The following is a 27667-nucleotide window of genomic DNA, read 5'->3' as shown; positions in this document are numbered from 1 at the left end:
TTAGGTGAGATGACTTGGCAGATGCGAGGAGGTCTCCAAGCTGGCAACTTCTCCTATCCTCAGCCCTCTTCTCCTCCAGTGGCGGCAGGGAGAGGTTCTTAGGGGTCTTCTTCATGGGGTGCAGCAGCAAGGGACTTTACCAAGGCCTACCAACCCTGTTAAGTCGCAGCACCGCCTCTGACCTACATGCCTCCTAACATCTGCGTGCTCCGGCACCCGCACCGGAGAGGGAGTCTCTCCTGCTGGCTGAGTTCACATGCCCGATCTTTCCAGCAGGTCGACCCCGAAAGCCCGGCCTTGGGCCCCACCTGTCCGCTCCTCGCAGAGGCCCCCCTGAGCCGCTACTACCGGCCCCTCGGCGCGGAGCCCTGTGTCCGCCGCCGCTTTGATCCCGGGGGCCCCGCTGGATAAAAGTCTCGGGCGGCTCTACGCCAGCGCCAGAGAGGGAGCGCAGCGCAGTTGGGCGCACCAGCGGGATAGCGCAGCTCGAGCAACTACGAGGACCTACGGTGAGCGCAGGACTCCGGGCAGTGCGAGGTGTGCGGAGGGAGCCCGAGTACGAGTCTCCCACGAATGCACTGGGCTTGGGTGCGGGAGGGAAGGCCCCGGCGGCTCCAGGTGAACGCTCGCACCCTGAGCCTTGGCCCGTCGGGCCCGGCAGCTGCGCAGCGGGCAGGGCGCCCCCGATGCGGAAAGGCCTCTTCCTCCCGGCTCCCGGGCCGCTCCGAGGGGCGGGGGTAGCGGCGCCGGCTGGCCGTGGAGAATGGAACTGCCCGGGGCCAGCCCGGCCGCGCTGCCCCCCACGGAGCCGGGCCGGGAGCGCCTCCGGCGGCCGCAACGAGTTAGTCCAGGCCCCTCCGTCAGGCTTGTGGTTTGGGAAGAAAAGGCTAAGCCTCGGCCAAGAAAAGAGTGAGCGCAGCCCCCTCCCCCCTGCCGCGCCCGGGCGGCGGCGGCACTTCTAACGCGCGGGCACCCGGGCCGCCGCGGCCCCCGCAAACTACGCCCAGCTCGTCCCCCGCTGCTCATTGGCGCGGGCCCGAGCCAGCGCACCCAGACTCTGCGTTGCCCTCGGCCGGCTACGCGCGTAGCCCGAGCTGCGGAGACCGGTGGCGCCTGACTCCAGAGCTTCGACGCCGAGAGCCTGTCCCGCCGCCCAGGGCAGGAACAACGCGCGGGAGCCGGGGCCGAGGAGCAGCAGTGGCCCGCGCGCCCCCTGGCCCGGCGCCCCAAGCCACCGACGCCTCACAGCCGCCCGCTCTCCGCAGGTGGCCACAGGACGGAGTGACATTGCCATGGGCGGAGAGGTGCGCGTGCTGCTCCTGCTGGGCCTGCTGCACTGGGTTGGGGGCAGCGAGGGCAGAAAGACCTGGCGGCGCCGTGGCCAGCAGCCTCCCCAGCCGCCGCCCCCGCCGCCGCCCCCGCAGCGGGCTGAGGTGGCGCCGGGCGCCGGGCAGCCGGTGGAGAGCTTCCCGCTGGACTTCACGGCCGTGGAGGGCAACATGGACAGCTTTATGGCGCAAGTCAAGAGCCTGGCACAGTCCCTGTACCCCTGCTCTGCGCAGCAGCTCAACGAGGACCTGCGCCTTCACCTCCTACTGAACACGTCGGTGACCTGCAATGACGGCAGCCCCGCCGGGTAAGGCCGGCGCTGGGCAGGACCCCGGGAGGCCGTTGGCCCTGCTTGGCTGGCCCCGCCGGTGCTCCGCGCCTAGCTCGCCGCCGTCCCATCGCTCCTGGTGCCCGCATCCTCTGCCTCCCTGCGCGCGCACAAACCGGAGACTGCGCTGGACCCTCCATTTTCAATGGCAGATCTGGTCCCCAGAGGAAAGGGTTCCAGCAGGGAGTCCAGCGCTGCTGGCCCTGGGGAGGGTCTGGCTCGGTGCCTCCCAAGTGGGGGAGGGGGCAGCTCTTGAAGCCCTGGTCCGAGGCCAGCTCATGTGCTGACCCCATGGCCACCGTGCACCCGCCTTTGTGCTCAGGTCCTCGGACAGAAAGAGACTGCAGTCCCAGTGTGACCCCGACTCCGGTAGAAAGAGGCAACACTGAGGGACAGGAGGTTCCTGTCTCAGGGCTCCCCCTGTGCATACCAGATTGGTTCGGGACAGTCAGGAATCTGAGCAAGGAGGGGGCCAAGAGGGACCGAAGGCCCCAGGTGCAGCATTCACACACGCACTCAACTCTGAAGTAGATAGAGGACACAGGTGGAGTTGAGAGGTCGGAAGGGACTGTGGGTGCCCACGGGCTCGGCTGATCGATGTTAGTCTGGGCCTTGATAGGAAGGCTGTGACACCGCCACAGTGGCTCCCCGCATCTTGCCGCGCTCCCCGACCCCTACCGGTTTACAGGCCACTAGCCCTGGCATTTCTCATTATTCAAATGCCACGGCGTTCCCGGGAGCGCCTCTCCTCGACTGTCATCCGCGCCAGGGTTAACACGGGTCCCGTGCGAGGCGGGCTGTGGGAATTTTCCACGGCCCTCACGGCCCTCCTTCCCCCTCCTCACTATCGCCACCTCCGGGGAATCAGCTGGGTTCCACTAGCCTGAGTTCAGCTTGCGATTGGCCGCGGGCGCCCCCGTGCGGCTGCGGTGAGCTCCAGGCAACAGGTGGAATGACCCTTTCGGTACCGGAATTGGAAAAGGCTGAGGATTCGGGGTTTGGGGTGGAGGGTAGCAAAGGGCGGGGACTCAGGTATCCCCAACTGACTGCCTACTCTATGCGCCTTCCCTGCAGCTACTACTTGAAGGAGTCCAAGGGCAGTCGGCGGTGGTTACTCTTTCTGGAAGGTAGGGTCTGGGGGTTGCGGTGTGGTGCAGGAGGGGTCCTCAGGACGCGGAACCGAGCCCAGTGCCTGTGCCTGCAGGCGGCTGGTATTGCTTCAACCGAGAGAACTGCGACTCCAGATACAGCACCATGCGGCGTCTCATGAGCTCCAGAGATTGGCCACACACGCGCACAGGTCAGCAGCACACGACAGGCTGGCCAGTCTGGGGAAGTGGCGGAATAGTCAGACTCTAGGAAGGACCCATTCACCCTGGGAACCCCGTCCCAGGCCCGAGTTTCCAAAATTATGGTGAGCTCACCCTCGCTTTTTGGTATGGTGACTTCTTGGGTAACTAAGTCCGTCCATCTGCTCACCGTTCCCTATCCATCTTAGCACCTCAGCTCAGACCAGGGCCCACCCAGTTCCCTCGTTGAGGTCATCAGGAAGGAAGTCCCCATCCCTGCCTTTTCCCTTCCTCTGTTTTCCCAGGTACTGGGATTCTATCCTCCCAGCCAGAGGAGAACCCTCACTGGTGGAATGCCAATATGGTGTAAGAGAGCATGAATTTCCCTTGGCGGGGGTTCCTTCCTGGGAGTCTTTCCTGGAGTGGTCCTTCCCATGGAGTCCTGTCCTGTAGGATCCTTCTTAGAGCATGGGGGTTCATTCTTGGGGCTGTCTTTGCAGGGAGTCATATTTGGGGTAGTTTTTGGTGGAAATCTGGGTTCTTCCTGGGGGTGATGGTCCTTTTTTGAGGGTCCTTCTTGAGGAGGTCTCTCCTAAGGGTCCTTTCTAGTGTTCCTTCCTGGGATGATGGTTCTTCTAGGGAGTCCCTTTCTTTGGGGATCCGTTCTAAGGAGGACCTTCCTGGGGAGGGGGTCCTTCCGGAGGGTCTTGTCCTGGGCAGCATTTTTCTTGGGGGTCTTTCACGGTAGCTTTGGGCCACAGAGGGCCATGGCGGGCTCACCTGATCCCTGTTACAGCTTCATCCCCTACTGCTCCAGTGACGTTTGGAGTGGGGCTTCGCCCAAGTCTGAGAAGAGTGAGTCCCTGGCTTCCCAGCCCCTTGAGACAGGGCAGGGTGGTGAAACTTCTGGGGAAACACAGACTTTCTCAACCTCTTTGTAGCATGCCTTAGGGTCCCTGCTTGTCTGTGGCTCACCTGGCCCCTGAGGGACCCCCTAGCAGGACCTCAATCCTCCCTCCTCAGTCTGCCCCATCCCTGAAAAGAGCCCAGACCCCTCTTCTTGCCTCCCGGAGTAGGAGACCTTGTCCCGTGTCCGACTTCACCTAAAGCTCCCCCTTGTCCTTGCAGATGAGTATGCCTTCATGGGCTCCCTCATCATCCAGGAGGTGGTGCGGGAGCTCCTAGGCAAAGGGCTGAGCGGGGCTAAAGTGCTGCTGTTGGCCGGGAGCAGGTAAGCAGGGTGCACCCGAGGGGAGAGGCCTCTGTGTGGAGGGGACAGGGGCTGCTGTGGCATGGGTAGTGTGGAGTATGTGTGGAGAAGCTGGAAGGGAACTGCCTGCAGACCCGGAATCTATCCTCACAGAGCCTTGCTGGCTCCAGCCTTCGCAGGCGGGAGCGGGGAGATCAGCCTCATTCGGAGCACCTTAGAGGGCTGGCTTCAGAGTGTTTGAGCTGGAAACTGTTTAGAGAATGCTTCTGGACCCCAAGGGTGTTGGGCTGCAGCCACCTATATAGTAGGTTAGTGGTCAGTTGCGTTCTCATGTTGAGGTCCTCTCTTCTTGAGGACCCAGTGTCAGGGTGGCCTGGGACGACTGTCAGTGACTGTATTCCAGTAGGAACAGAGAATGCATGCCTGGACTGGATGATGGGGCCTGATACACTGGAGTTTATCTTTTTCTTCAGATAAGGAAACTGATACAGGAAAAAAGGAGGGGAAGGAGAGTCAGCTCTGTGTCCTGCCAATCTTAGCTGTGGGCCAGTGCTTAGAACTTACCAGTCCTCTGTCTCCAGACCTTGAGGGAGAGAGGCCCCTGTGTCTTGCCCATGGACAAGCAGCATGCCTACAGTCAGAATGCAGTCCTTCCTCAGGACTAGGGCTGGGGCGAAGCCGGCTTTGGGTGGACAGTAAGCACTTCTCTCCAGCCACTTGGCCTCATGTCTGGCCTTCCCTCAGCGCTGGGGGCACCGGGGTGCTGTTGAATGTAGACCGCGTGGCTGAGCTGCTGGAGGAGTTGGGCTACCCATCCATCCAGGTGCGGGGCCTGGCTGACTCAGGCTGGTTCCTGGACAACAAACAATATCGCCGATCGGATTGCATTGATACTATCAACTGTGCACCCACAGAGGCCATCCGCCGTGGCATCAGGTACCTGTGGGCTGGGGGCAGCTCCCATGCCATCACCCTGTCTAGTGCAAAGGGCCTGGGGCGAGGTAGTATCTTAATACCACAGCCTAACTTGTGATTTGTGGCTGCAGGTACTGGAATGGGATGGTACCAGAGCGCTGTCAGCGCCAGTTCAAGGAAGGCGAGGAATGGAATTGCTTCTTCGGCTACAAAGTATACCCGACTCTGCGCTGTGAGTGGCGGCTCATTGAGGCATTTGGGAAGTGGTGGGATATCCTGAGTTGTACACCAGTCCTGAAATTAAAGAGCTTAGACCACAGACAGACCTTACGCTGTTCCACAAAAGTGGCCATGCCTATACTGGGGTGAACAGTCATTCCTACTTACCTGGGACTGCCACAATTTTATCATCAAAACTATTGGCCCCAAGCAAACTAGCACTGTTTGCAATGGCATCAGAGCCAAATTCATATGCTTTCTTTCTGTATTTTGAGACCACCAAACAGTTCCCCCAGTCCTGCTTTCCAAGGAATAGTGAGATCCCATGCGGGGGGGGGGGGGGGGCGGAGAGCATCACCAAATCTAAGTCAGAGAGACCCTGAGAGCCAGGCCACAGTAACAGTGGGTTTTCAAGAGTCCTTTGAGGGAGAGTGGGCTTTAACGGAGAAACGGAACTGCCGTGTAGTTCGGTGTAGCATGCTTACCCAGCATGCTCAGTGCTTGGAGTTCTTCTCCATAACAAAGAAAGACACAGGAACTTGGGCTGTGTGGAGCACAGCTGATCTGTGAGCCTGCTAGGAGCAGGGCCACAGCAGAGGCCACAGCAGAGGCCACAGCAGGACCACAGCAGGGCCACAGCAGAGGCCACAGCAGGACCACAGCAGGGCCACAGCAGGGCCACAGCAGAGGCCACAGCAGAGGCCACAGCAGGGCCACAGCAGAGGCACAGTAGAGGCCACAGCAGGGCCACAGCAGAGGCCACAGCAGGGCCACAGCAGAGGCCACAGCAGGGTCACAGCAGAGGTCACAGCAGAGACCACAGCAGAGACCACAGCAGGGCCACAGCAGAGGTCACAGCAGAGACCACAGCAGGACCACAGCAGAGGCCACAGCAGGGCCACAGCAGAGGCCACAGCAGGGTCACAGCAGAGGCCACAGCAGGGCCACAGCAGAGGCCACAGCAGAGGCCACAGCAGGGCCACAGCAGAGGCCACAGCAGGGCCACAGCAGAGGCCACAGCAGAGGCACAGTAGAGGCCACAGCAGGGCCACAGCAGGACCACAGCAGGACCACAGCAGAGGCCACAGTGAGGCCACAGCAGAGGCCACAGCAGGACCACAGCAGGGCCACAGCAGAGGCCACAGCAGGGCCACAGCAGGGCCACAGCAGAGGCCACAGAAGGGCCACAGCAGAGGCCACAGCAGGGCCACAGCAAAGGCACAGCGGGGCCACAGCAGAGGCCACAGCAGGGCCACAGCAGAGGCCACAGCAGGGTCACAGCAGAGGTCACAGCAGGGCCACAGCAGAGGCAGGCAGGCCAAGCTGAGCCATATCCTCCTTCCAGGTCCAGTGTTCGTGGTGCAGTGGCTTTTTGATGAGGCCCAGCTGACCGTGGATAATGTGCATCTCACTGGGCAGCCGGTTCAGGAGGGCCAGTGGCTATACATCCAGAATCTGGGCCGAGAACTGCGTGGCACACTCAAGGATGTACAGTGAGTGTGTGCAAGGGATGTGGGCTGGGTGTCTCATGCAGTCCTCCAAGCTATTTGCCTTAAAAATACAGGTCTTGAGGACAGGTGTGGTGTCACTTAGGAGGCAGAGGCAGGTGAATTTCTGTGAGTTCAAGTCCAGCCTAGTCACTAGTCATTTAGTCATAGTGAGACCTTGACTAGATAGATAGATAGATAGATAGATAGATAGATAGATAGATAGATAGATAGATAGATAGATAGATAGATGACAGACAGATAGGTAGATAGATGATAGATAGATAAAATAGAGGGCTCACAGATCATCGTGGCACAGTGCTTGCTGAGCATGTTCAACCTCAGCACCACAGTCACCAGACATCTCTCCAACACTTGAGAGATAGAAGGAAGAAGATAAGAAATCAAGGTCATCCTTGACTACATAGCCAGTTTGAGGCTAGCCTGGACTGCATGAGACCCAGCCTCAAAAAAAAAAAAAAAAAAAAAAAAAAAGAGGCCAAAGATTCATGTGTTCAAGATAGCCTCCTGCCACTGCCTAGCAGACTCTGGCTGTGTGAGCTGTACATGAAACAGGTTTTGGAGGCCCAAAGCGCAAGGGTCAGCATGGAGTGTGTGGGTACTGGAGCCAAGGCCAAGACAGATAAGTGGCTGGCCAGACACAGCAAAAGGAAGAGTTGGCCATCTGGCAAAGGATAGGCTGTGGGACTCAGGCTGATTATCTCCCTACCAGGGCCAGCTTTGCCCCCGCCTGCCTCTCACATGAGATCATCGTTCGGAGGTCAGTGTCCCGCCTGGGTTCTAGGTAGCTTGCATGTGTGGCACTAATTCCATACACCCATAGACCCCTCCCAAACCAGTAGGTGTCTTCCCATGAGCCCCTTCTGGGCCTTCCAAACCACTACACTAGTTGTGTGGCTGGATTGAAACACATCCCCAGACAATGACAGTGATGGCCTCGACGACCCCACCTTGGTTCTTTTACAGCTATTGGACGGACGTCCAGGTGAAGGGGACCTCATTGCCCCGGGCACTGCACTGCTGGGACCGAAGCTTCCATGACAGCCATAAGGCCAGCAAAGCCCCCGTGAAGGGCTGCCCTTTCCACCTGGTGGACAGTTGCCCCTGGCCCCACTGCAACCCCTCATGCCCTACCCTCAGGGACCAGTTCACAGGGCAGGAGATGAGCGTGGCCCAGTTCCTTATGCACATGGGCTTCGATGTGCAGACGGTGGCCCAGCAGCAGGGCATGGAGCCCAGCAAGCTGCTGGGGATGCTGAGTAGTGGAAACTAGACTGTCTGGAGGAGGAGGACAGGGGCTGTCCCAGGGTAACTCACCTCTACTTCCAGGCCCTCTGCCACGCCCAGGACCCACCTGGGTGTGGATGCATGACTGCCTGTATGCTCCCACTGCCTTCGGGAGGCCTGGCCAGAGGAGTGGGGCCCCTTCCCACCCCACGTCTATTTCCCTAGCCCCCAGCCCACTTTGGGGAGGGAGCCAGGGCGAAGCAAGCACTGGATTCCTGAGCCCATCAGCTCAGACAGTCCCTCCTACCCCACAAATGATCATGCTCTTTTGTATTATTTTATAAAGTGACTTTTTTATTGCTTTAATTTTTTAAAAAATGGAAATTAAGAAATATATAATGGATGATATTGTTTTGTAACATATTTTTCTTAATAATTAAATAAAAAAAAAATAACAGAAGTCACCCTGAGACATGTTTATTTGAAGAGCCATTCTACTCAATTTGAATGTGTTTCTAGGGCAGCATGTGACCAGAAGAGGGACTGGAGGAACCCCAATCTCTGACACCTTCTTGGATGTTCGGTAGCTCCCACTTTACTTGTTTAACCCCCTTCCTAAGGTGGCCCCATTCATTCATTCATTCATTCATTCATTCATTCATTCATTCATTCAGCAGAATGAATTCATTCAGTTCCTATTGTTGGTGATTACAACTCATCTTGATTTTCTTTTCCTTTTCTTTCTTTCTCTCTCCCCCCCCCCCCCCCCCCCCCCCGCTCTCTATTATGTAGCTCTGGCTGTCCTGGAATTCACAGAGACCATCCTGCCTCTGCCTTCCAAGTGTTGGGATTAAAAACATGTGCCACCACACCAAACAAGTTTTTCTTTTTTTTTTTTTTTTTTTTTTTAAAGATTTATTTATTATGCATACAGAAGAGGGCGCCAGATCTCATTACAAATGGTTGTGAGCCACCATGTGGTTGCTGGGAATTGAACCCAGGTCCTCTGGAAGAGCAGTCGGTGCTCTTAACCGCTGAGCCATCTCTCCAGCCCCCTAGTTTTTCTTTTTTAAATATTTTATTTTATGTGTATGAGTGTTTTGCCTGTATGTATGTATGTTCACCACGTGCATGCTTGGTGCTCACCGAGGCCAGAAGAGAGGGCATTAGGCACCCTGGAACTGGTGGGTGCTGGGAGGATGGCTCAGTTGGTAAAAACGCTTGCCATACAAACACGAAGACCAGAGTTTGATCCCTGGCACCCATACGAGAAGCTGGATGTGGTGATACACATATGTGATCTGAGCTTGGGGGAGGTGAAGACAAGTGGATCCTCTAGCTTGTTGGCCAGCCAGCTTGACCTAATCAAAAGCCCCAGGCCCCAGTGAGAGAGATTTCCTATCTCAAAAACAAACAAACAAACCCCACAACAAGTGGTGGCACACCCCTTTAATCCCAGCACTAAGGAGACAGAGGCAGGCAGATCTCCATGAGTTTATGGCTATCCTGGTCTACATAGTGAGCTCCATACCAGCCAAGGATACGTATTGAGACCCTATCTCAAACAAACAAACAAAAAGCCAAAACAAACAGACAAAAAACCAAAACCAAAACAACAGACAAAAAAACCCACAGAAACCAAGGTGGAGAGATGGCTCAGTGCTTAGAAGTGTACCCTGCTCTTTCAGAAGACCTGCATTAAGATGGCTGGCAAATGCCTGTAGCTTCAGGTTTAGGGGATCCAATGCTTTCCTCTGGATTCTGTAGGCACCCTCACCCACATGTACACACTCACATAAAGAAACACATACGGGACTAGAGAGATGGCTCAGCAGTTAAGAGCACTGATTGCTCTTCTGGAGGTCAAGAGTTCAATTCCCAGCACCCACATGGCCACTGTCTACAAGATCTGACACCCTGACACAGACACACATACAGGCAGAACACCAATGCACATAAAATAAAAATAAATTAATTGAAAAAAAAGAAACACATACATAGCCAGGTGGTGGTGGCACAAGTGCCTTTAATCCCAGCACTTTGGAGACAGAAGCAGGCAGATCTCCATGAGTTTGAGGCTAGCCTAGTTTACAGAGCAAGTTCCAGGACAACCAGGGATACACAGAGAAATCCTGTCTCAAAACAAAAACGAAGTTGGAAAATGCCTATGAGATCTCACACAAGAGGCTGGAGAGATGGTTCAGCAGTTAGCACGCTGCTTTTCCAGAGGACCAGTGTTGGGTTCCCTGCACCCACACGGCTGGCTACTCATAACTGTCTGTCACTCCAGTTCCAAATCTGATGCCCCCTTCTCACTTCCAAGGTGCCTGCACGTACATCGTGCACATGATGATGATGATGATGATGATGATGATGGCTATTTGGCTTTCAAATTGACTACAACTGGAATTAACTAAAATTCAAGTGGCTAGGTACACCTGTGAGGGAATTTTTTCTTAATTAAATCATTGTAAGTGGGAAGATCCACTTTTAATCCAGGTCTTTTGCGGTGGGAAGAGCCACCTTTAATCTGGGATATATCTTCTGGTGGCAGCCTATATAAAGGACATAGAGGAAGGAAGCTCACTCTCCTTGCCTGTTTACCCTCCCTCTTCACTGGCAAGTTGGCTTAGAGATTATTTCTTCAGGATTCTGGTATATACTGAAGACCAGCTGAGACATCCAGCCTGGATTCTTAGACTTTCCATTGGTAGACAGTGATTGTTGGGCTAGCTGGATCCTAGTCTGTCAGCCTCTCTAATAAATTTCATATACATATATATGCATATGTGTGTGTACATATATATATATATACATATACATATATATAATTTTTTTAAAAGGCCTGAAGACTTAAGTGACACTGACTCTCAGTAACACATGGTGTGTTTAGAAATATCATGAACAAGTGTCTTATATCTGGTGATCAGTGTGTCTCCATTCTCAGAGAACACTGTCTATGGAAAGTGTCCATGATGCTAAGAATCCTGGGAGTTTGAGCAATAGATGGATACATAAATAGGATACCCCATCCATCCTTATGGTTGACTGCTGTGGATTTTGCTCACTGTTAATAATAAAGCTGATTGGCCAATAGCTGAGCAGTAAGAGATTGAGTAGTGAGAGCCAGACTAGGAGAATTCTGGGAAGAGGAAGGGTGGAGTTGGGGAAGATGCAAGCCAGCCAGCCACCAAGGAAGCAGGACGTGTAGAAAATGACGTAACAAGCTACAAACCATGTGGCAAAGCATAGATAGGAAATACGGGCTAATTTAAATGTAAGAGCTAGCTAGTAATAAGCCTGAGCCATCGGCCAAGCATTTATAATAAATTATTAGGATTTTTATTTTGAGTGATTACTAGGAGGTGCCTGCAGAATGGGGCAGGATGGAGGAACTCCATTTACAGTCGACTTCTCTGTGATTCAGATATTCAGTCACATATGATCTTCCCTCCTTAGGGTTTCTCTGTGTAATAGCCCTAACTGTCCTAGAACTAGCTCTGTAGGCTAGGCTGGCCTCAAACTCACAGAATTCCACCTGCTTCTGCCTTCCAAGTGCTGGGATTAAAGGTGTGGGCCACCACCGCCCAGCTCCTGCTAGACACTTTTAGTTTGGAATTGAATCATGGGGAAATAGTCCTATGGCACACACTCACTGAAGGACAGTCCATCAAACCCTTGGCCTGCACTCTTGAAAACATCAGTGTCTCTGTAACGGCCCCAGACCTTAGTTGTCCCCAGATCTTTGCTTAACTGACTTCACAAAGGAAGTGCCATTCTCACTGTAAGACTGGCATGCAGACAGCACCACCTGCCGAAAATGAAAACAAAGGCCTGATCCATCAAAGCCCACAGTTCTGGGAAAGTCTCTAAATATACTAACCTTGCTTTTTAGCTTCCGTAGCTCTGATTCTGGCTGACTTTTCTTGTTAACTGAAGTATGTCAACCCAGAGCATGGTTTTTGTGCTTAAAAGCTCACCCTGAGAAAGGCTTAGGGCTACACTGGGATCCTGAATACTCATATACTTATATAGTTGCTGTCCAACCAATAAAGACTCTCTATTGGCTTAAGCCCATGTCTGAGCAGTCTCCTCTGGTGAATACCTCACAGTAGTCACAAGGTACAAAATAAGGGATTGTCCCACTCTAGGGTGAAGCACAGTGAGTCATTGTAGTCATGCGCAATGCCTGATTCCTGATCAGATCTGGACAGACATGCTTAAAAGGCTGCCCAGTGTATCTTGAGACTAAGTGGGGAACTTGAGCACCGCTGAACCATTTTGTTTGTTTGTTTGCTTTTAATAGATGTATCTATTTTGTATTTTATATGTATGGGTGTTTTGCCATGTACATGCCTAGTGTCAGCAGAGGCCAGAAGAGGACATTGGAATCCCTAGGACTGGAATTACAGAAAGTTGTGAGCAGCCATGTGGATGCTAGGAATCAAACCCCGGTCTTCTGTAAGAGCAAGCAGTGTTCTTAACTGTTGAGATATCTCTTCAACCCTCTGTCCAAAAATTTTTGAATGGGTTCTCTAGGGACAGAGCTCAGGAGATGCCTGTGGACATATTAGCAGAATTAATTAATTATTAAAAGCAAACCACCAAGCATTAACAATTCTTCCGTGGACTGTTGAGTTCTGTGGGAAGCGTTTGCCTGGAATCGCTGAGGCCCAGTGTTCTGGGGCAGCTGTAAAAACAAACAGACTCAATCTTGATTCTGGGTGAAAGGTGCAGAGGTGATGGTCGCTCTGTTTTTGACTCTTTGGTAGATTTGATGTTTTCCACTTATAAGTTGAAGAGATACCTATAAAGATCTCTCAGCAGATAGTAACATGATCGATTCTAAGTAAAAAGGCTGGATATTCTTTCTCTCTGTTGACTGGACTTGAACAGGCACCAATTCTGTAGTCATAATTTTTTTCACAAAGAAAAAGCTTTAAAAGAGGGAGCAGTTAAGAGCACTGCATGGCAGCTCACAACCCTGGTACAAATATATACAGACAGGCAAAACACTCACAGACATAAAAGAAAAATAAATAAATCTCAGCCAGGCGTGTGGTATATCCCTTCATTCCCAGTACTGCAGAGGCACACCAGATCTCTGTAGGTTCAAAGTCAGCCTGGTTTACATAGTGAGTTACAGGACGGACAGCCAGAGCTACATACAGAGACCCTGTCTCAAAGAGACCAAGAAGAAGAAGAGGAAGAGGAAGAGGAGGAGAAGGAGTTGTTCAAGGTCCAGCTGCAGAGATGGCTCAGCGGTTAAGAGCACTTGTTGCTTTTGCAGAGAATCTCTGGGTTCCATTCCCAGCACCCCCATGGTAGGTAGTTCACAACAATCCATAACTCCAGTTCCAGGGGATTCAATATCTTCTCACTTCCACAGGCTCTACTCATGCATGTGGTGCACATACATACATACAGGCAAAACACTCATACACACAAAATAAAATAAAATGGGGCTGGAGAAGGCCAGGTGGTGGTGGCCCATGTCTTTAATCTGAGCACTTGGGAGGCAGAGGCAGATGGATCTCTGTGAGTTTGAAGCCAGCCTGGTCTACAGAGAGAGTAGGATAGACTCCAAAGCTACACAGAGAAACCCTGTCTCAAAAAAAAATAAATAAATAAAATAAAAATAAAAGAGGCTGGAGAGATGGCTCAGTGGTTAAGAGCACTGGCTGCTCTTCCAGAGGACCTGGGTTCAGTTCCCAGCAACTATATGGAAGCTCGCAAATGTCTGTAACTCCAGCTCCAGGGAATCCAGCACTCTCACACAGACATAGATGCAGGCAAAACACCAATGCACTTAAAATAAAAATAAATAAATTACTAAAAAAATAAAGATAAGTAAATCTGATTTTTTTATTTTAATAAAAATATTCAGCTGGGCGGTGGTGGCGCACGCCTTAAATCCCAGCACTCGGGAGGCAGAGCCAGGCGGATCTCTGTGAGTTCGAGGCCAGCCTGGGCTACCAAGTGAGCTCCAGGAAAGGTGCAAAGCTACACAGAGAAAACCTGTCTCGAAAAACCAAAAAAAAAAAAAATTCAAGGTCATCCTCAACTATTTAGTGAGTTTGAGGTTAGCCTGGGCTGCATGAGACCCCGTCTCCAAAATAAAGAAATAAATGGAAAAAGCAAAGGCAGAGTTGACGTGGCGTTTCTTCTTTGGAGACTCTCCTACTCTCAGGAGTTCTTTCTCACTTTTTTCTTAATAAATCTATTTTTGCTCTGCTAAAAAAGGAAGAAAGAAGAAAAGGAGAGTTGAGCTGGGCCAGGTGACACCGGCCTGCAACACAACAATCAAAGAATCCCTCCTCTGCCTTCTAGAGTCCCTGCTGTTCCTCCACCTCTCTGTGCCCTTCCCTTAGCATGCTGGACCCAGAGGTTGCTTGATGCTTAGCTGTGACTCCCAGGGGAAAGCCCCTGCTCTCTGTTCTCACCCAGCCCCTCCCCCACACCATACTGACCGGGACTGACAGATGCAGGTGCTTCAGAGGCAGGAGGTGGGTGTCCAGCATCCAGAGACTAACTAATAGTCCTGTCAGGGAATCTTCGTGGGATGCAGGGGTCAGATGTCCCTCCAGAATGGGAACCAGCATGCAGGCTGCTATTCCGGGGCTCTGATCAGGCTGTTTATTTATAGCGCTGGGGGGGAGGGCTCCCAACACAGGCAGCAGAGAGGCTGCTCTGCTGCAATGTCACTGTTAACACTGCCACTGCAGACTGCCAGCACTCGCCGTTGCCGCAGAGGACAGAGGTCTCTCAGCTGGCCAGACCCCCAGGGCAGCTGGGCACTTGTGAGGCTGGGAGGTAGAGAGCCTGATGGGCAGCACCATGGAGCCCCCAGGGGGCGCATACCTGCACTTAGGCGCTGTGACCTCCCCGGTAGGTACAGCCCGAGTGCTGCAGCTGGCCTTCGGCTGTACCACCTTCAGTTTGGTTGCTCACCGTGGTGGTTTTGGGGGTGTCCAGGGCACTTTCTGCATGGCTGCTTGGGGCTTCTGTTTTGCCTTCTCAGTGCTGGTGGTGGCCTGTGAGTTCACGAGGCTCCACAGCTGCCTGCGCCTTTCCTGGGGCAACTTCACAGCAGCCTTTGCCATGCTGGCAACTCTGCTGTGTGCCACGGCCGCCGTCATCTACCCTCTGTACTTCACCCGGCTGGAGTGCCCACCTGAGCCTGCCGGATGCATGGCCAGAAACTTCCGCCTGGCAGCCAGCGTCTTCGCAGGACTCCTCTTCCTGGCCTACGCTGCTGAGGTGGCCCTGACACGGGCACGGCCAGGTCAGGTAGCCAGCTACATGGCGACGGTGTCCGGACTCCTTAAGATCGTCCAGGCCTTTGTGGCCTGCATCATCTTCGGGGCACTCGTTCATGACAGTCGCTATGGGCGCTACATGGCCACACAGTGGTGCGTGGCTGTCTACAGCCTGTGCTTCATGGCCACAGTGGCCGTGGTGGCCCTGAGTGTGATGGGACACACAGGGGGCCTGGGGTGCCCATTTGACCGCCTAGTGGTAGTGTACACCTTCCTGGCTGTGCTCCTGTACCTCAGTGCCGCAGTCATCTGGCCGGTCTTCTGCTTCGACCCCAAGTACGGAGAGCCAGCACGGCCCCCTGACTGCCGCCGAGGCAGCTGCCCCTGGGACAGCCAGTTGGTGGTAGCTATTTTCACCTACGTCAACCTGCTCCTTTACATCGTCGACCTCGCCTACTCCCAGAGGATCCGTTTCGTGCCTACCTTGTAGCCTGACCCATCCGTCTCCTCTCTCTGGCTGAGAGCACCTAAAGCTGACCAATGTGAGCGAAGACATGTGGAAACGAGGGAGGTTGGGGGCTCAGGCAAGTCTGCTCTTGGACATCGGGCAGCAATAGGAGAGGCAAAGAGGAAGGACAGGGGCAGGAGGCCCTGGGCAGGGAGGAGGGTGGCTTTTGGGCTCCCACTCTTCCTGTCTGTCTCCGTCTTTTCGTCTCTGTTTCTCAGTTTCCTGGCCAGCCTTAGGCTCAGTGCTAGTCGCTGTACCAAACGGAAACTTTTTGGAGCAGATGCTGCTGTAATTCATTTTGCAGATGGTAATAGTGAAGCCAGATGAACTTCAGAGGTGGGCCAGTATTGATATCTTGAGATAGCATTTAGCTGGGGTAATATCAGTTAGAAATCGGTCAATTTCCTGAGGTTGAAATGGGTGAAAAACAAGCCACGAACACCAGGGTCGGGCCAGTGGAAAGAATGCTGGGGCCGGAACCTCCTCCTGAAAGGAGTCTCTCTTGGGATGGTTGTGACTGTCTGTAGAGAAACCTGGTGACTAGGATGGACCTCTTCTGTGTCTGGGAGTATCCCAGTGGTCTCAAGCTCTTGAAACAGAGAAAAGACTGTGCTGTGGTTCTCAGGTGGCCTCGTGTCAAAGGTCAACACTAGAATCACCGTGAAAAGAAGAGGTCTCATGACAGTGATGGAGCTTTTGCCCAGACACCCGACACAGACTGACCCAGACGCTTCTGCAGTACCTGCCATGGGTTCTGGCAGGCTGGCTTGGTTGGCAGCATTGACTCACAGTGAAGAGCCATCTTGGGGTAGCCACTGGCCGTGGAGTCTGGTCACTGGGCCTCCACTCAAGCATATTGTTAGCCAGTTGCTCCTGAACACTAGGACTTGTTGGCATCCTCCTCCTCCACTTTCAATTCAGCTTCTCCTATGCAAGAGCCCAGACTGTACTAACCTTGGGAAGCCCTTCAGCCCATTAACTGACTGTCCCCCAGGTCTTCCAGCAGGAAATAAAAGGTGAATGTTCATTTACACCTGGCCTGCTACCTTTGATGAATACCCAGACAAGCTACCTTCTCATTGCGTGCTCTGAGAAAAGGTCTAAACCAGGTCATTGGAGGGAGGATGTGTCCTTGGGGGTACCCTGGATCCTGGGATAAGGACAAGGCTTGGCCTTGTCTGGGCCTTCTGAAAATGTAGCAGGTCAGGGTGGCTCAAAAGGCAGAATGCAGAAAAGAAAGGTAAATTTTGGCTCATTCTCTTTGCTCCTAAAGGCATCCAAAGCCCCACACTGAGGTCTTCAGGGCCCAGATCACAGGGAGAGAGGCTGCTGCCCTCTGGGCAGTGGAACTGACAACATTTAGGCTCTGGGCCATGAGCCAGGCCTTGCGTGGTACTGTGTGGTGCTTGCTGGCTAGCTGGAGAAGGAACACTTGGGTCAGTCAAAAACTGGGTTGGGACCAATGTTGTTTACTTGGATGGGTAGGCGTAGGTAGCTTCTGGGTCTGCAGGTGCCCTGAACGATGAAAGTTTTGAACATCAAAAGGCCACATCTTCAGGGAACAAAGCAAAAAAGGAATATGTCAGGCACACACATCCTGTCTAGAGAGGGACCCTGATGTTTCTTTTTCTTTTCTCTCTTATTTATTAGTATTATACATGTATGATACATGTGTGATGGGGGACAGCACAGTGCATGTGAGGAGGTCACAAGAAAACTGTGTGGACTTAGTTCTTCTACCTTATATGTGTTCAGAAGAACCAACTCAGGAGGTCAGGTTGTTAGGCTTTCAAAGCAAGCTCTTTTCCCACTGAGCCGAACAACTTAACAACTGCCTCCCCTTTGTTTTTCTTTTTTTCCCCTTTGAGACAGGGTTTCACAATGTAGTCCCAGCTGGCCTCCCTCTGGACATCCCCTTGCCTCAGCTTCCCTAGTGCTGGGATTGCAGGCTTGTGATACCTCACCACGGTTGACTGTTTTTGGGGGGGTCCCTTTCATTCTTTTACTAGCTAAAACTCTGAAACTAAGTCCATCTTAGTGCATCTGTCTCTAAGTCCTCGGTGTTCTTGTTGTTCAGTGGCCTTCTGCTCCCAGCATCATATCCAACCTAAATTTCAGAGGTCCTGGGGGAAGACTCAAGAGGAAAATGGGAGAAAGGTTTCTGGGGCTCCCTAGACTACAAGAGTGTCTTTCTTTGGTTTTAGGGATGTTGCTTAGTATCATTTGGAGGAAAGCATCCCCCCAGAAAAGGAGTTCTGGGTAGTGTTAGTTGCCATGTGGGTGCTGGGAACAGAATCCAGATCCTCTGCCAGAGCAACAAACGCTCTTAAGTGCTGAGCCATCTCTCCAACCCTGGAAAGTATCTGAAATAGAGAGTTGTTTGGGAAACCGAACTTCTAGGTTTTGTGCATAGGTTTGAGCTGTCAACTTGGCACAGGTGTTCCAGCCTTTTTCTTAGAGGGTAAGTACCAAATTGGCCGTCCAGATATTACCGTGGAGTAGTCTCCTAGTTTGGGTGGTGGTCGTTAATGAGAAGGGACGAAAATCCAAACCTTGCAGGCTAGAAGCTTCCTAATGGTTTTTGAAATTACTCTCTAAAGCAGCTTCTTTAACCACGACGGGAAAAACATAAGCAAGCAACCTCTGATGGGAGTGGGAGAGACAGGCGCTGGAATCATGCGTGCTTTGGTAGAGTGAGTCTGGGGGACCACAGACTGCTCTGTAGCTTCGAGACCAGCAGATAGGCCCTGAGCACCTCTGGGGGTTGTGGATGCCCAGAGCCCATTATCCCTAAAACCCATGGTTAGAGAACTGGGGCACTGCAGGATGGAGGAGGCTCGGGAAGTAGTGGGCCTGTGGCTGCAGAAGGTGCCTAGCTTTCAAACGAACACTTGCAATGAGACCACAGATAAGAGGGGCGGATTCGTGGCTTTGGAGGTACTGATTTGTCCACCTCTGGGAGGGAGCGGAGGGGCGTGTCTGTCCTGGCCCCGTGGATGATGCAATGAAAAGGTTCCAGTTGCAGCTGTAGATTGGCTAGTTTCCGGACGCCGCACCGTGCATTGGCTGAAGTGGAGTGGGGGCGGGGCCGGTGGGCGTGGGTGCCGCGTGGCAGAGGCAGAGGGCTGGGCCCTCGCGGGTGTCGCTGAGCCCAGGTAGCTACTCTGGGCGTTGTGGGACTGCCGGCTCCGGGGATGGGACTTCTGTAATGAAGGCTTCAGAGATAGGACTGGGACCCAAGCTGAAGGCGGACGGGGCACTTGGATGTTGAGGGTACTCTTGATTCCGAGCCCTTCCTTACAACCAGTCGCTTCCCTTGCGGCTCCCTGAGCCCTTTTCAGAGGCCAGGCATCCTGGTTCTGGGCAGCAGGTGGTTGTGTTTTGGGGTGTTGGGGAACTGGGACAACTTCTCAGCCCGGCTAGCCGAGGAGCAACATAGAAATTAGGCAGGCGGGTATGGGGGTGGGGGAGCAGCTGGCTGCCAGGAGCGGCCAGACCCGGTACTACCCACCCAATCTCTTGCTTCCCATTCTGTTGGTCCAGTTTGCAGCTGCCCTGCAGAGCCGGCGCTAGCTGTGAAGGCCGTGGGTGCTGGACCTCCGGACATGAGCGTGGGTTTCATCGGGGCGGGCCAGCTGGCTTTTGCCCTAGCCAAGGGCTTCACAGCAGCAGGTAGATTCCTCTAGGGCCGGGGAGGGTGCTAACACAGAGTGTCTGGGTTAGTGGCCTCAGTCCTTTGGGAAATGGCAGCTGCCATATGTTTGGAGTTGCTGTCCTAAAGGGGGTGAGGAGTGTTTCTCTCCTTCCTAGCAATGTGGGGCAGAGAGGCTCGAACTAGTTTTGAGGGAGGAACTCTGTCCCTTGCAGGTGTTCTGGCTGCTCACAAGATAATGGCCAGCTCCCCGGACATGGACCAAGCCACGGTCTCTGCCCTCCGGGTAGGTGCCAGGTGGAAGCAGATAGGAAGTCTAGGGTTAAGTGTGCATCACACCCGACTGAGGGCCAGGGTGGAGAGCAGCTGTACTGTAGCCCTACTCCAGTGGGCAAGCAAACCTGCCATGAGGATCCCGCCTCCCTGGCCTGTCATGAATACAGCTGGTAGCAGAGGGTGTTAGTCTGGAATGGGATTACCTAGATGGGAGTTAAAGGAGCCCTCTGGACGGCTAGGCAGCATTGAGCCCAGACAGTGGGCCAGGGGTGGTGGTAACTACAACTCCTGTTTGCTATGGCTCAGTCGGGATTTCGGGCAAAGATGCGGGGGTCAGGCTCCCAGCTTGAGACCACCATCCGCCTCCAGAAGGCAGGCAGCTGCAGAGACTGCAGCCATGACACCCTCAGGTGGGATGAGCTGGGCTGTGGTTTAGAAGGCTGTGATGTCCCTTTTCTGTTCCCAAGGGGCACATTCCAGGGCATAGTGCTCTTTCCATTTCTAGGTAAGGACAGGTGAGTGGGTTTTGACTCCCAACCCAGCCTGCACCACAGCCCAGCAGCCTTTGGGCTTCTCTGCACACGAGGCTCTCAGCTTTGTGGGCAGACGGTCCATGAGGCAAGCTGAGTGCCCTTGCACTCCTGCAGAGGATAGGGGTGAACCTGACATCTCATAACAAAGAGACGGTGCGCCACAGTGATGTGCTCTTCCTGGCTGTGAAGCCACACATCATCCCCTTCATCCTGGATGAAATTGGTGCCAACATTGAAGACAGACACATTGTGGTGTCCTGTGCAGCGGGTGTCACCATCAACTCCATTGAAAAGGTGGGTGACATGGGCCAGATCCATAGGGCTTCGGAGAGATGGGGGAGTGAAGATGTGGTCGGGGGCTCTGCTCTGGGTGTCAGGCTTCTTTACCTGGGTATAACAGCCCAGCCCACAGCAAGAACCCAGGAAGTGCTCAGTTGGGGAAGCAAGCAGGTCCACACTCTCTTCCATGCCTGGGGTGAGGACAAATGGCCAAGGCCAGAGTGACAGAGCTGGTTTCTTTTCCAGAAGCTGACAACATTCCAGCCAGCTCCCAAAGTCATCCGCTGTATGACCAACACCCCGGTCGTAGTGCGGGAGGGCGTGACTGTGTACGCCACAGGCACTCACGCTCAGGTGGAGGATGGCAGACTCGTGGAGCAGCTCATGTGCAGTGTGGGCTTCTGCACAGAGGTCGAGGAAGATCTGATTGACGCTGTCACGGGGCTCAGTGGCAGCGGCCCTGCCTATGTGAGACCTGGAGCAGCGGGTGGTGGTCAGGTTAATGGGCAGTTCCCGGGGCCTCTGTGCACCTGCTTCTGCTGCCCTCTACTCTGGGTCCCAGAGAAGAGGGTAGGACAGTGGCTGAGAATGCATTCTCCCCACAGGCTTTCACAGCCCTGGATGCTCTTGCTGATGGTGGTGTGAAAATGGGGCTTCCAAGACGCCTGGCTGTCCGCCTGGGGGCCCAGGCCCTCCTGGTCAGTGTTTTGAGATACTTGTGGGAGCTGTTCCTTGCTAAAACCAAAATTGGTGTCCTGGGGACATGTGAGTGGGGAGTCAGCAGGTACTTTGGTGGCTGGGGACTCTGTAGAGCAGGTAATTAGGTGCCCTACTGCCATCAGTTCCTCTTTCTTGTCACAGGGGGCAGCTAAGATGCTACTAGACTCAGAACAGCATCCAGGCCAGCTCAAGGACAATGTCTGCTCTCCTGGTGGGGCCACCATCCATGCCTTGCATGTGCTGGAGAGTGGGGGCTTTCGCTCACTGCTTATCAATGCTGTGGAGGCCTCCTGCATCCGCACTCGGTAGGTCCTGCTGTCCCCACTCCCCAGCCACCTACTTCCTACAGAATCCCGGCTTCAGAGGCTTCAGTGCAGTTATTCACTTAGCAGATGCCATTGAGCCCTGTCCTGGCCCTGAGCATGATTGTAGAAGTTTCAAGGTTCCTTGGGTCACAATATGCAATGCCTCTAGCTCCCTTCCACTGTTCTGTAGACCTTCTCTGGTCCTGCAATACAGCCTCCACTCAGTTTCACCATCACAGCCATGGAGCCAGGCTAGAATGGTGGCTGGCAGTTTTGGGTGCTGGTCCAGCACCTTCTTGGTGACCTTTCCCAAGTTAAGTGAGTTAGCTAGGCTAGTCAGCATGTTGTCAGCAAGATAGCCTGATGAGAGTTGAATGAAACATGCCTAGGTTCCCTCAGTTGTTGTAAGGCAAAGCCGAGGCTGGGAATCACTGTCCCGGCCTCATGTCCACAGAGTAAGCCAACAGTATCTTTCTTGCCAGTGCCCACCCTCTAGCACAAATGCCTAGAGAAGTCCAAGGGCCACGGCAAGGCTTGGACATGGGACCTAGCCACCTAGCATGGCCCATAAAGGAAACAGGAGAAGCAAGATCCTGCCACAAGCTGGGCAGTGAAGAGTTCAGGGTTAGGAGTGCTGAGCCATCTTGATGTGGTTGATATTGTAGCCAGGGTGACCCTGAGTCACTCTAAATGGTGTGAGAAGTGGCTGTGCTGCTGTATTAGACAGGGGGGCTGGGTGGTGGTGGCGCACACCTGTGATCCCAGCACTCGGGAGGCAGAGCCAGGTGGCCAGCCTGGTCTACAGAGTGAGATCCAGAACAGGCACCAAAACTACACAGAGAACCCTGTATCGGGGGGGAAAAAAAAGGCAGGAGGACTACAGGTGTAAAGGCCCAGAGATGGGGTGCTGGTATAGCACTGCCCACCATAGCTGCTGTTGGAACTGTGGGTTCTGGGAGAAGGAGAAACTCAGACCTAGTGTCTCATTGCTTTTCCAGGGAGCTGCAGACCATGGCTGATCAGGAAACTGTCTCTCCTGCTGCCATCAAAAAGACTGTCCTGGACAAGGTGAAACTGGACTCCTCTGCTGGGGCCTCCCTGTCTTCTGGCCATATCAAGCCACTGCCCTGCAGCCTGGCCCCAGCAGGCAAGGAATGATTCATCTGCCCATCTTCCTCATGCTCTCTGCTCACCCCCCCCCATCTATCTATCTATCATCTATCTATCTATCTATCTATCTATCTATCTATCTATCTATCTATCTATCTATCTATCTATCTCTTTTGAGACAGGGTTTCTCTGTGTAGTCCTGGCTTAGAACTCGCTCTGTAGAACAGGCTGGCCTTGAACTCAGTTTTTTTTGTTGTTGTTGTTTTTCTTTGTTGTTGTTGTTTAAGCAGGGTTTTGCTATGTAGTCCAAGTTACCTTTGAACTCTTAACCCTCCACTCTAGTTTCCCAAATTCTGGGATTATAGGTGAGTGTCAACATGCCAGGCTCCTTTTTTCTTTTAAGATGGTGGCTTGATATGTTGCCTAGACAAGACTCAAACTTCCTCGGCTCAGGGTATGCTATCATGTCAGCCCCCTCAAGTGCACACCACCTGGCTGACTCAATTCTTCACTTTCTTCTCTCCTTGTCTGAAGTTTCTGCTCTGGGCTCTCTAGCTCAAAACCACACAGAATATCCCCATAGCAGGCCCTTGCCCATAGCCGGGTCAGCCAGGAAAGGGAAGATCACTTACAACCAGGGACCTCTACCGCTCCCTCTGGAGCTTAGGCCTATGGTGTCTTCATCCTCCCTAGCTCCAAGGCCAGCCAGCTTTGGGGGGACCCCTTTCTGTGATCTACTCACACGTGGTTGCCTGTCCTTTCTCTGTGAAGACCACCTAGTCCCAGACATCCTGTACCTCCTTCTAGAGACTTCATCTTCTACCAAGGATCTCACTAGGCATTTGGAAAAGGGACTTCTCAGGTAGCTCATGAAACCTTAGCTTGTTCCTGAACTAACTCACCAAATACTGTTACTTCTCTTCCTATCCTTTCAGTTGAATAAAAAAAAATTCCCAGATGTTCCCATTTACCTATTTGTCACCTGTGGAGAGAAGCTTGCTTGGACAGGGGAGCATAATACTGAGGGAGGAGCCAGTAACACAGGTCCCATCAAGCTGGCTATGGCCAGGCTGAAGGTCCCCCATAGAGCAGAGGGCTACACAGCTTCATTGCCTCTATCATAACAAACTGGCCTGAAGGCTGGCACCCTAACAGGGCTTGGCACAGTGTTGGTGAGGGGCACCAACCTCTTCTGCCCCATCCCTGTAGCTTGCTAGGGGGAGATGTCTTGCTGGTGGATCCAGGCTGTGCAAGGCCAAGTTCCTGGTGAGGAGAAAAACCTTTGAGGGAAGTATCAGAATTTTCCAGATGGGATAGAATCAAAGTGACAGACATATGCATAGAAACAGTAAGGAGCCGCTGCCTTCTGAGTACTGGGATTAGAAGCTTTCAGTGAAACACTTGGGAGGCAGAGGCAGGCAGATCTCTGTGAGTTCAAGGGTAGCCTGGTCTACAAAGCAAGTTCCAGGACAGTCAGGGCTGCTACATAGGGAAACCTATCTCGGAGGGCGGGGGGAGGGCAGGGAACAGAAAAAAATGCCCGGTGGTGGTGGCAGCGGCAGCGGCGCACACCTTTAATCTAATCTCATCACTCAGAAGGCACAGATAGGTAGATCTCTGAGTTTGAGGCAGCCAAATCTACAGAGCAAGTTCCAGGACAGCCAGGGCTACACAGAAAAACCCTGTCTCCAAAATAAAACAAAAACCTGTTGCTGCTACAATTCCAAAAGCTGATATATGAGGGCTGACACTGTGTGTGTGTGTGTGTGTGTTCCCTTGACTATGCTACAGGGAAGGTAGACATTCTAAGTATTTTCTTTTTCTTTTTTCTTTTCGAGACAGTTTCTTTGTGTAGCTTTGGAGTCTGTCCTGAAACTCCCTCTGTAGACCACGCTGGCCTCGTACTCACAGAGATCTGCCTGCCTCTGCCTCCCGAGTGCTGGGATTAAAGGTGTGCGCCACCACTGCCCAGCCTAAGTATTTTCATACCAGATTAATGTTTGAATTACTGAACGAACAAGCGAACAAAAACACATCTAAATTAGTAGACTTTTGGCTGGGTGGTGGTGGCACACACCTTTAAATTCAGCACTTGGGAGGCAGAGGCAGGCAGATCTCTGTGAGTTCGAGGCCAGCCTGGTCTATAGATTGAGTTCCAGGACAGCCAGGGCTGCACAGAGAAACCCTGTCTTGAAAAACCAAAAATAAATAAATAAATAATAAATTAGTAGACTTTGATGTTAAGAACAGCATTTTAGGGATAGAGAGATGACTCAGCAGATAAGAGGAAGTCTGGGTCACCTCCTGGAGTGTCCTCCTCTACAAGTCCCAGAGGACAGGGTAGAGGGCAGTGGCATTCATCCTTCAGAGGATCTGAGTTCAGTTCCCAGCACCTACATGAAGCTCACAACTATTTTTAACTCCAGTTCCACAGTACTCAATGTCCATTACTGGCCTCCAAGGGCACCAGGTACACATGAGGTGCACATACATATATGTGGGCAAACATTCATGCTCATAAAAAATTGAAAAAATATATATACATATATATGTATATATATGTATGTATACATACATATATACATATACATACACACACACACACACACATATATATATATATATATATATATATATATATATATATATATATTGGTTTTTCGAGACAGGGTTTCTCTGTATCCCTGGCTGTCCTGGAACTCACTCTGTAGACCAGGCTGGCCTCGAACTCACAGAGATCTGCCTGCCTCTGCCTCCCGAGTGCTGAGGTTAAAGGTGTGTGCCACCACCCAGCACAACAGACCTTTTTATGGTCTGATGTTTCTTTAGTTAGAAGTCACTGAGCATGGAGAAGGGAAGATGAGGTCCCCACCTCAAAAGGTTATGTAGACAAGCCTTCAGGGAGCCCGAGAGTTGATGGTGCAGAAGAAAGAGCACAGGTGAGGCAGAAGCTTCCTGTGCAGCAGAGAGAGAGCAGGTCAGAGGGAAGAGGTCTTCGGAGGCTTCACATCAGGATCTCTCTCCTAGTCTCCCATGAACAGTTCAGAACCAAGGCTGGTTGAGAGGGTTGAGAGGGTTGGAAGACATACTCCAGCTGTGGTAAGAAACAGCGCCAGAGGCATGGGGGACCAGAAGGTTCGAGCCACTGCCTGAGCGCTGGTTGTACTGATGCTGTGTGGCAGACGGGTGGCCTGGAAAGTACCACTCTGCAAAAGAGAGCCCTGTCTGCAAGACTCATGCAAGGAGCCTACTAAACCTCTACGCTCTCTAAGACCCCAGCTCCTCTATTCTCCACCACTATTCCCAGGGACAAGTGTCCCAAGCCTGTGTGGGGAGGTGAGACTTCTGTGGTGAGGCAGCTCTGCCCCTCACCAACGGCAGGCCCCAGTTAGATCCACATATGCTCCTGAGGTCTTGTTTCAATATGGATTCTACTTTCCCTCAGCACCCCTCCATGAATAAAGGCACATTAATCACTGTTCTATAGATGTCAGGACCCTGTCGGTTCTGAGGAAGATTCTGGAGATTGGGTCACCTCCTGGGGTGTTCCCCTCTCCATGGCACCCTTGGGATGAGTGCCATGACATGTAGCACCAGCCTCAGGGTTAACCCCGGAGCCCAGGGTTCTCCACCCCAATGAAGCAGCTCCACACCACCACACCACGGACTCCAGAAGAGTCCATCGCTGTTCTTTCCTGTAGACACCTGTGGCCCTGGGTGTGCATGTTCAAACTCTGTCCCAAGACCAGGTTTCCTATGAATGCCGAGAAAGGACTGGGGAGCAAGACACCCTGAAAGTGGAAGACCTTAGTCCAGATGACTCAGAAAGATGACTAATGTGTGAATGAAAGCCAGACTGAATGCTGTGAGGACCACAATGTAAGGGGCTTGGTAACATGCACGGGGATCAGCCCAGCAAATGCTACCCTTTAGTAGACACCCAGGACTCCATAGCATGTACTTCCTAAGGATACTTGAGCAGGTGGCACCAGGACGGGGAACAGCAATGAAAGAACAAGTCCTGATGTGAACCCGAATGTTCTGCCAGATTGCCCTTGTGCTGGTGGTATCGTCATAGTCCAATACTACATTCACACTCCCAGTCCCTCTGAGCAGGGTGGGCGAGTGGCTCAGGGGCTCCCTTGAACCAGCAGCACTCAGCGATGAGGATGAAGATACAGCACACAAGGATGCACCAGGCCTCTCCTCTGACATAGTATTTGCTCGTGTGTGTGTGTGTGTGTGTGTGTGTGTGTGTGTGTGTGTGTGTGTGTATGTGTGTTGAGAGTTGGGTTGAGGGTGTGGTCCAGTGATAGAGCATTTCTCTAGCATGTCTAATACCCTGGGTTTGACCCCTAACATTACTGATCGTGGTGCATGCCTGGAGTCCCAGTTCCTTCTTGTTTTTTCAAGACAGGGTTTCTCTGTGTAGCTCTGGCTGTCCTGGAACTTGCTCTGTAGACCAGGCTGGCCTCAAACTCAGAGATCTACCTGCCTCTGCCTCCCAAGTGCTGAGATTAAAGGCGTGTGCCACCGCCACCCAGCAAGTCCCAGTTACTCTTGAGTCTAGGAGTTTGAAGCTACTCTGAGCAACAGTGTAGGATTCACCCTCATAAATAAAGACAGTAACAAGGAGGTCAGGGAAGCTCGTGCCTATAATCCCAGCACTGGGAGGCTGAAGCAAGCGGGTTGCCATTGAGCTTAAGCCAGACTAGGCTACAGAGTGAGACCCTATCTTACAGCTACAACAAAACACAAAGGGAAGAAGGATGAAGATAAATAACAGAAACCTTCAGGGCATAAGGAGTAATGCAACGTCCACATTAGCCCTGTATTCTGAGACTCTAGCTACACCCAGTGAGAAATACAGACCCCCTACACACTCCCCAAAGAAATACAACGTTAAGAACTACTTTTATCCCTACAGGACAGATGGTGACAATAAACTGAGGTGTGGGATTCCAAAAAAAGTCCCTGGAAGCTGGTAGAACGGAGGATCC

The 27667-nt window shown here is 52.7% G+C and overlaps 3 protein-coding genes across 8 annotated transcripts; all 3 read left to right on the top strand.

Annotated features, from left to right (window-relative positions):
* Positions 1-379: 379 nt before the first annotated feature.
* Positions 380-8505, top strand: Notum (notum, palmitoleoyl-protein carboxylesterase). Of its 4 annotated transcripts, none has more exons than XM_076543941.1 (12): positions 380-509; positions 1266-1636; positions 2732-2784; positions 2862-2957; positions 3252-3312; positions 3695-3801; positions 4075-4177; positions 4901-5096; positions 5207-5303; positions 6636-6783; positions 7511-7558; positions 7765-8504. In XM_076543941.1, the coding sequence occupies exons 2-12, from the start codon at positions 1293-1295 to the stop codon at positions 8069-8071; spliced, it is 1560 nt and encodes a 519-aa protein (XP_076400056.1). In that variant the 5' UTR covers positions 380-509; positions 1266-1292; the 3' UTR covers positions 8072-8504. The 4 variants fall into 4 exon arrangements, with proteins under 4 accessions (XP_076400056.1, XP_076400057.1, XP_076400058.1 ...); XM_076543942.1 differs by having other exon boundaries at positions 444-537; positions 7765-8505; XM_076543943.1 differs by lacking the exon at positions 380-509 and adding an exon at positions 893-909 and having other exon boundaries at positions 7765-8505.
* Positions 8506-14350: 5845 nt separating this feature from the next.
* Positions 14351-15785, top strand: Myadml2 (myeloid associated differentiation marker like 2). Its single transcript, XM_016006198.3, has one exon. The coding sequence runs from the start codon at positions 14851-14853 to the stop codon at positions 15772-15774; it is 924 nt and encodes a 307-aa protein (XP_015861684.1). The 5' UTR covers positions 14351-14850; the 3' UTR covers positions 15775-15785.
* Positions 15786-15977: 192 nt separating this feature from the next.
* Positions 15978-23625, top strand: Pycr1 (pyrroline-5-carboxylate reductase 1). 3 transcript variants are annotated; one of them, XM_016006195.3, is made up of 8 exons: positions 15978-16808; positions 19336-19464; positions 19660-19730; positions 20368-20547; positions 20779-21000; positions 21138-21230; positions 21394-21557; positions 22556-23625. In XM_016006195.3, the coding sequence occupies exons 2-8, from the start codon at positions 19398-19400 to the stop codon at positions 22713-22715; spliced, it is 957 nt and encodes a 318-aa protein (XP_015861681.1). In that variant the 5' UTR covers positions 15978-16808; positions 19336-19397; the 3' UTR covers positions 22716-23625. The 3 variants fall into 3 exon arrangements, with proteins under 3 accessions (XP_015861681.1, XP_015861683.1, XP_015861682.1); XM_016006197.3 differs by lacking the exon at positions 15978-16808 and adding an exon at positions 18855-18947; XM_016006196.3 differs by lacking the exon at positions 15978-16808 and adding an exon at positions 18895-19065.
* Positions 23626-27667: the final 4042 nt, after the last annotated feature.

This window comes from Peromyscus maniculatus, chromosome 8 (assembly GCF_049852395.1).
Source record: "Peromyscus maniculatus bairdii isolate BWxNUB_F1_BW_parent chromosome 8, HU_Pman_BW_mat_3.1, whole genome shotgun sequence".
Classification (NCBI taxonomy): domain Eukaryota; kingdom Metazoa; phylum Chordata; class Mammalia; order Rodentia; family Cricetidae; genus Peromyscus; species Peromyscus maniculatus.
This window is presented reverse-complemented; position numbering and strand designations above follow the sequence as displayed.

Excerpts from the sequence above, each read along its gene's own strand:
- Notum (XM_076543942.1), top strand. The coding sequence starts at position 1,293 with ATGGGCGGAGAGGTGCGCGTGCTGCTCCTGCTGGGCCTGCTGCACTGG. Across the intron at positions 1,637-2,731 it reads AATGACGGCAGCCCCGCCGG|CTACTACTTGAAGGAGTCCA; the intron begins GTAAGGCCGGCG and ends CCTTCCCTGCAG. Across the intron at positions 5,304-6,635 it reads AGTATACCCGACTCTGCGCT|GTCCAGTGTTCGTGGTGCAG; the intron begins GTGAGTGGCGGC and ends TCCTCCTTCCAG.
- Myadml2 (XM_016006198.3), top strand. The coding sequence starts at position 14,851 with ATGGGCAGCACCATGGAGCCCCCAGGGGGCGCATACCTGCACTTAGGC.
- Pycr1 (XM_016006195.3), top strand. The coding sequence starts at position 19,398 with ATGAGCGTGGGTTTCATCGGGGCGGGCCAGCTGGCTTTTGCCCTAGCC. Across the intron at positions 20,548-20,778 it reads CCATCAACTCCATTGAAAAG|AAGCTGACAACATTCCAGCC; the intron begins GTGGGTGACATG and ends TTTCTTTTCCAG. Across the intron at positions 21,558-22,555 it reads GCCTCCTGCATCCGCACTCG|GGAGCTGCAGACCATGGCTG; the intron begins GTAGGTCCTGCT and ends TTGCTTTTCCAG.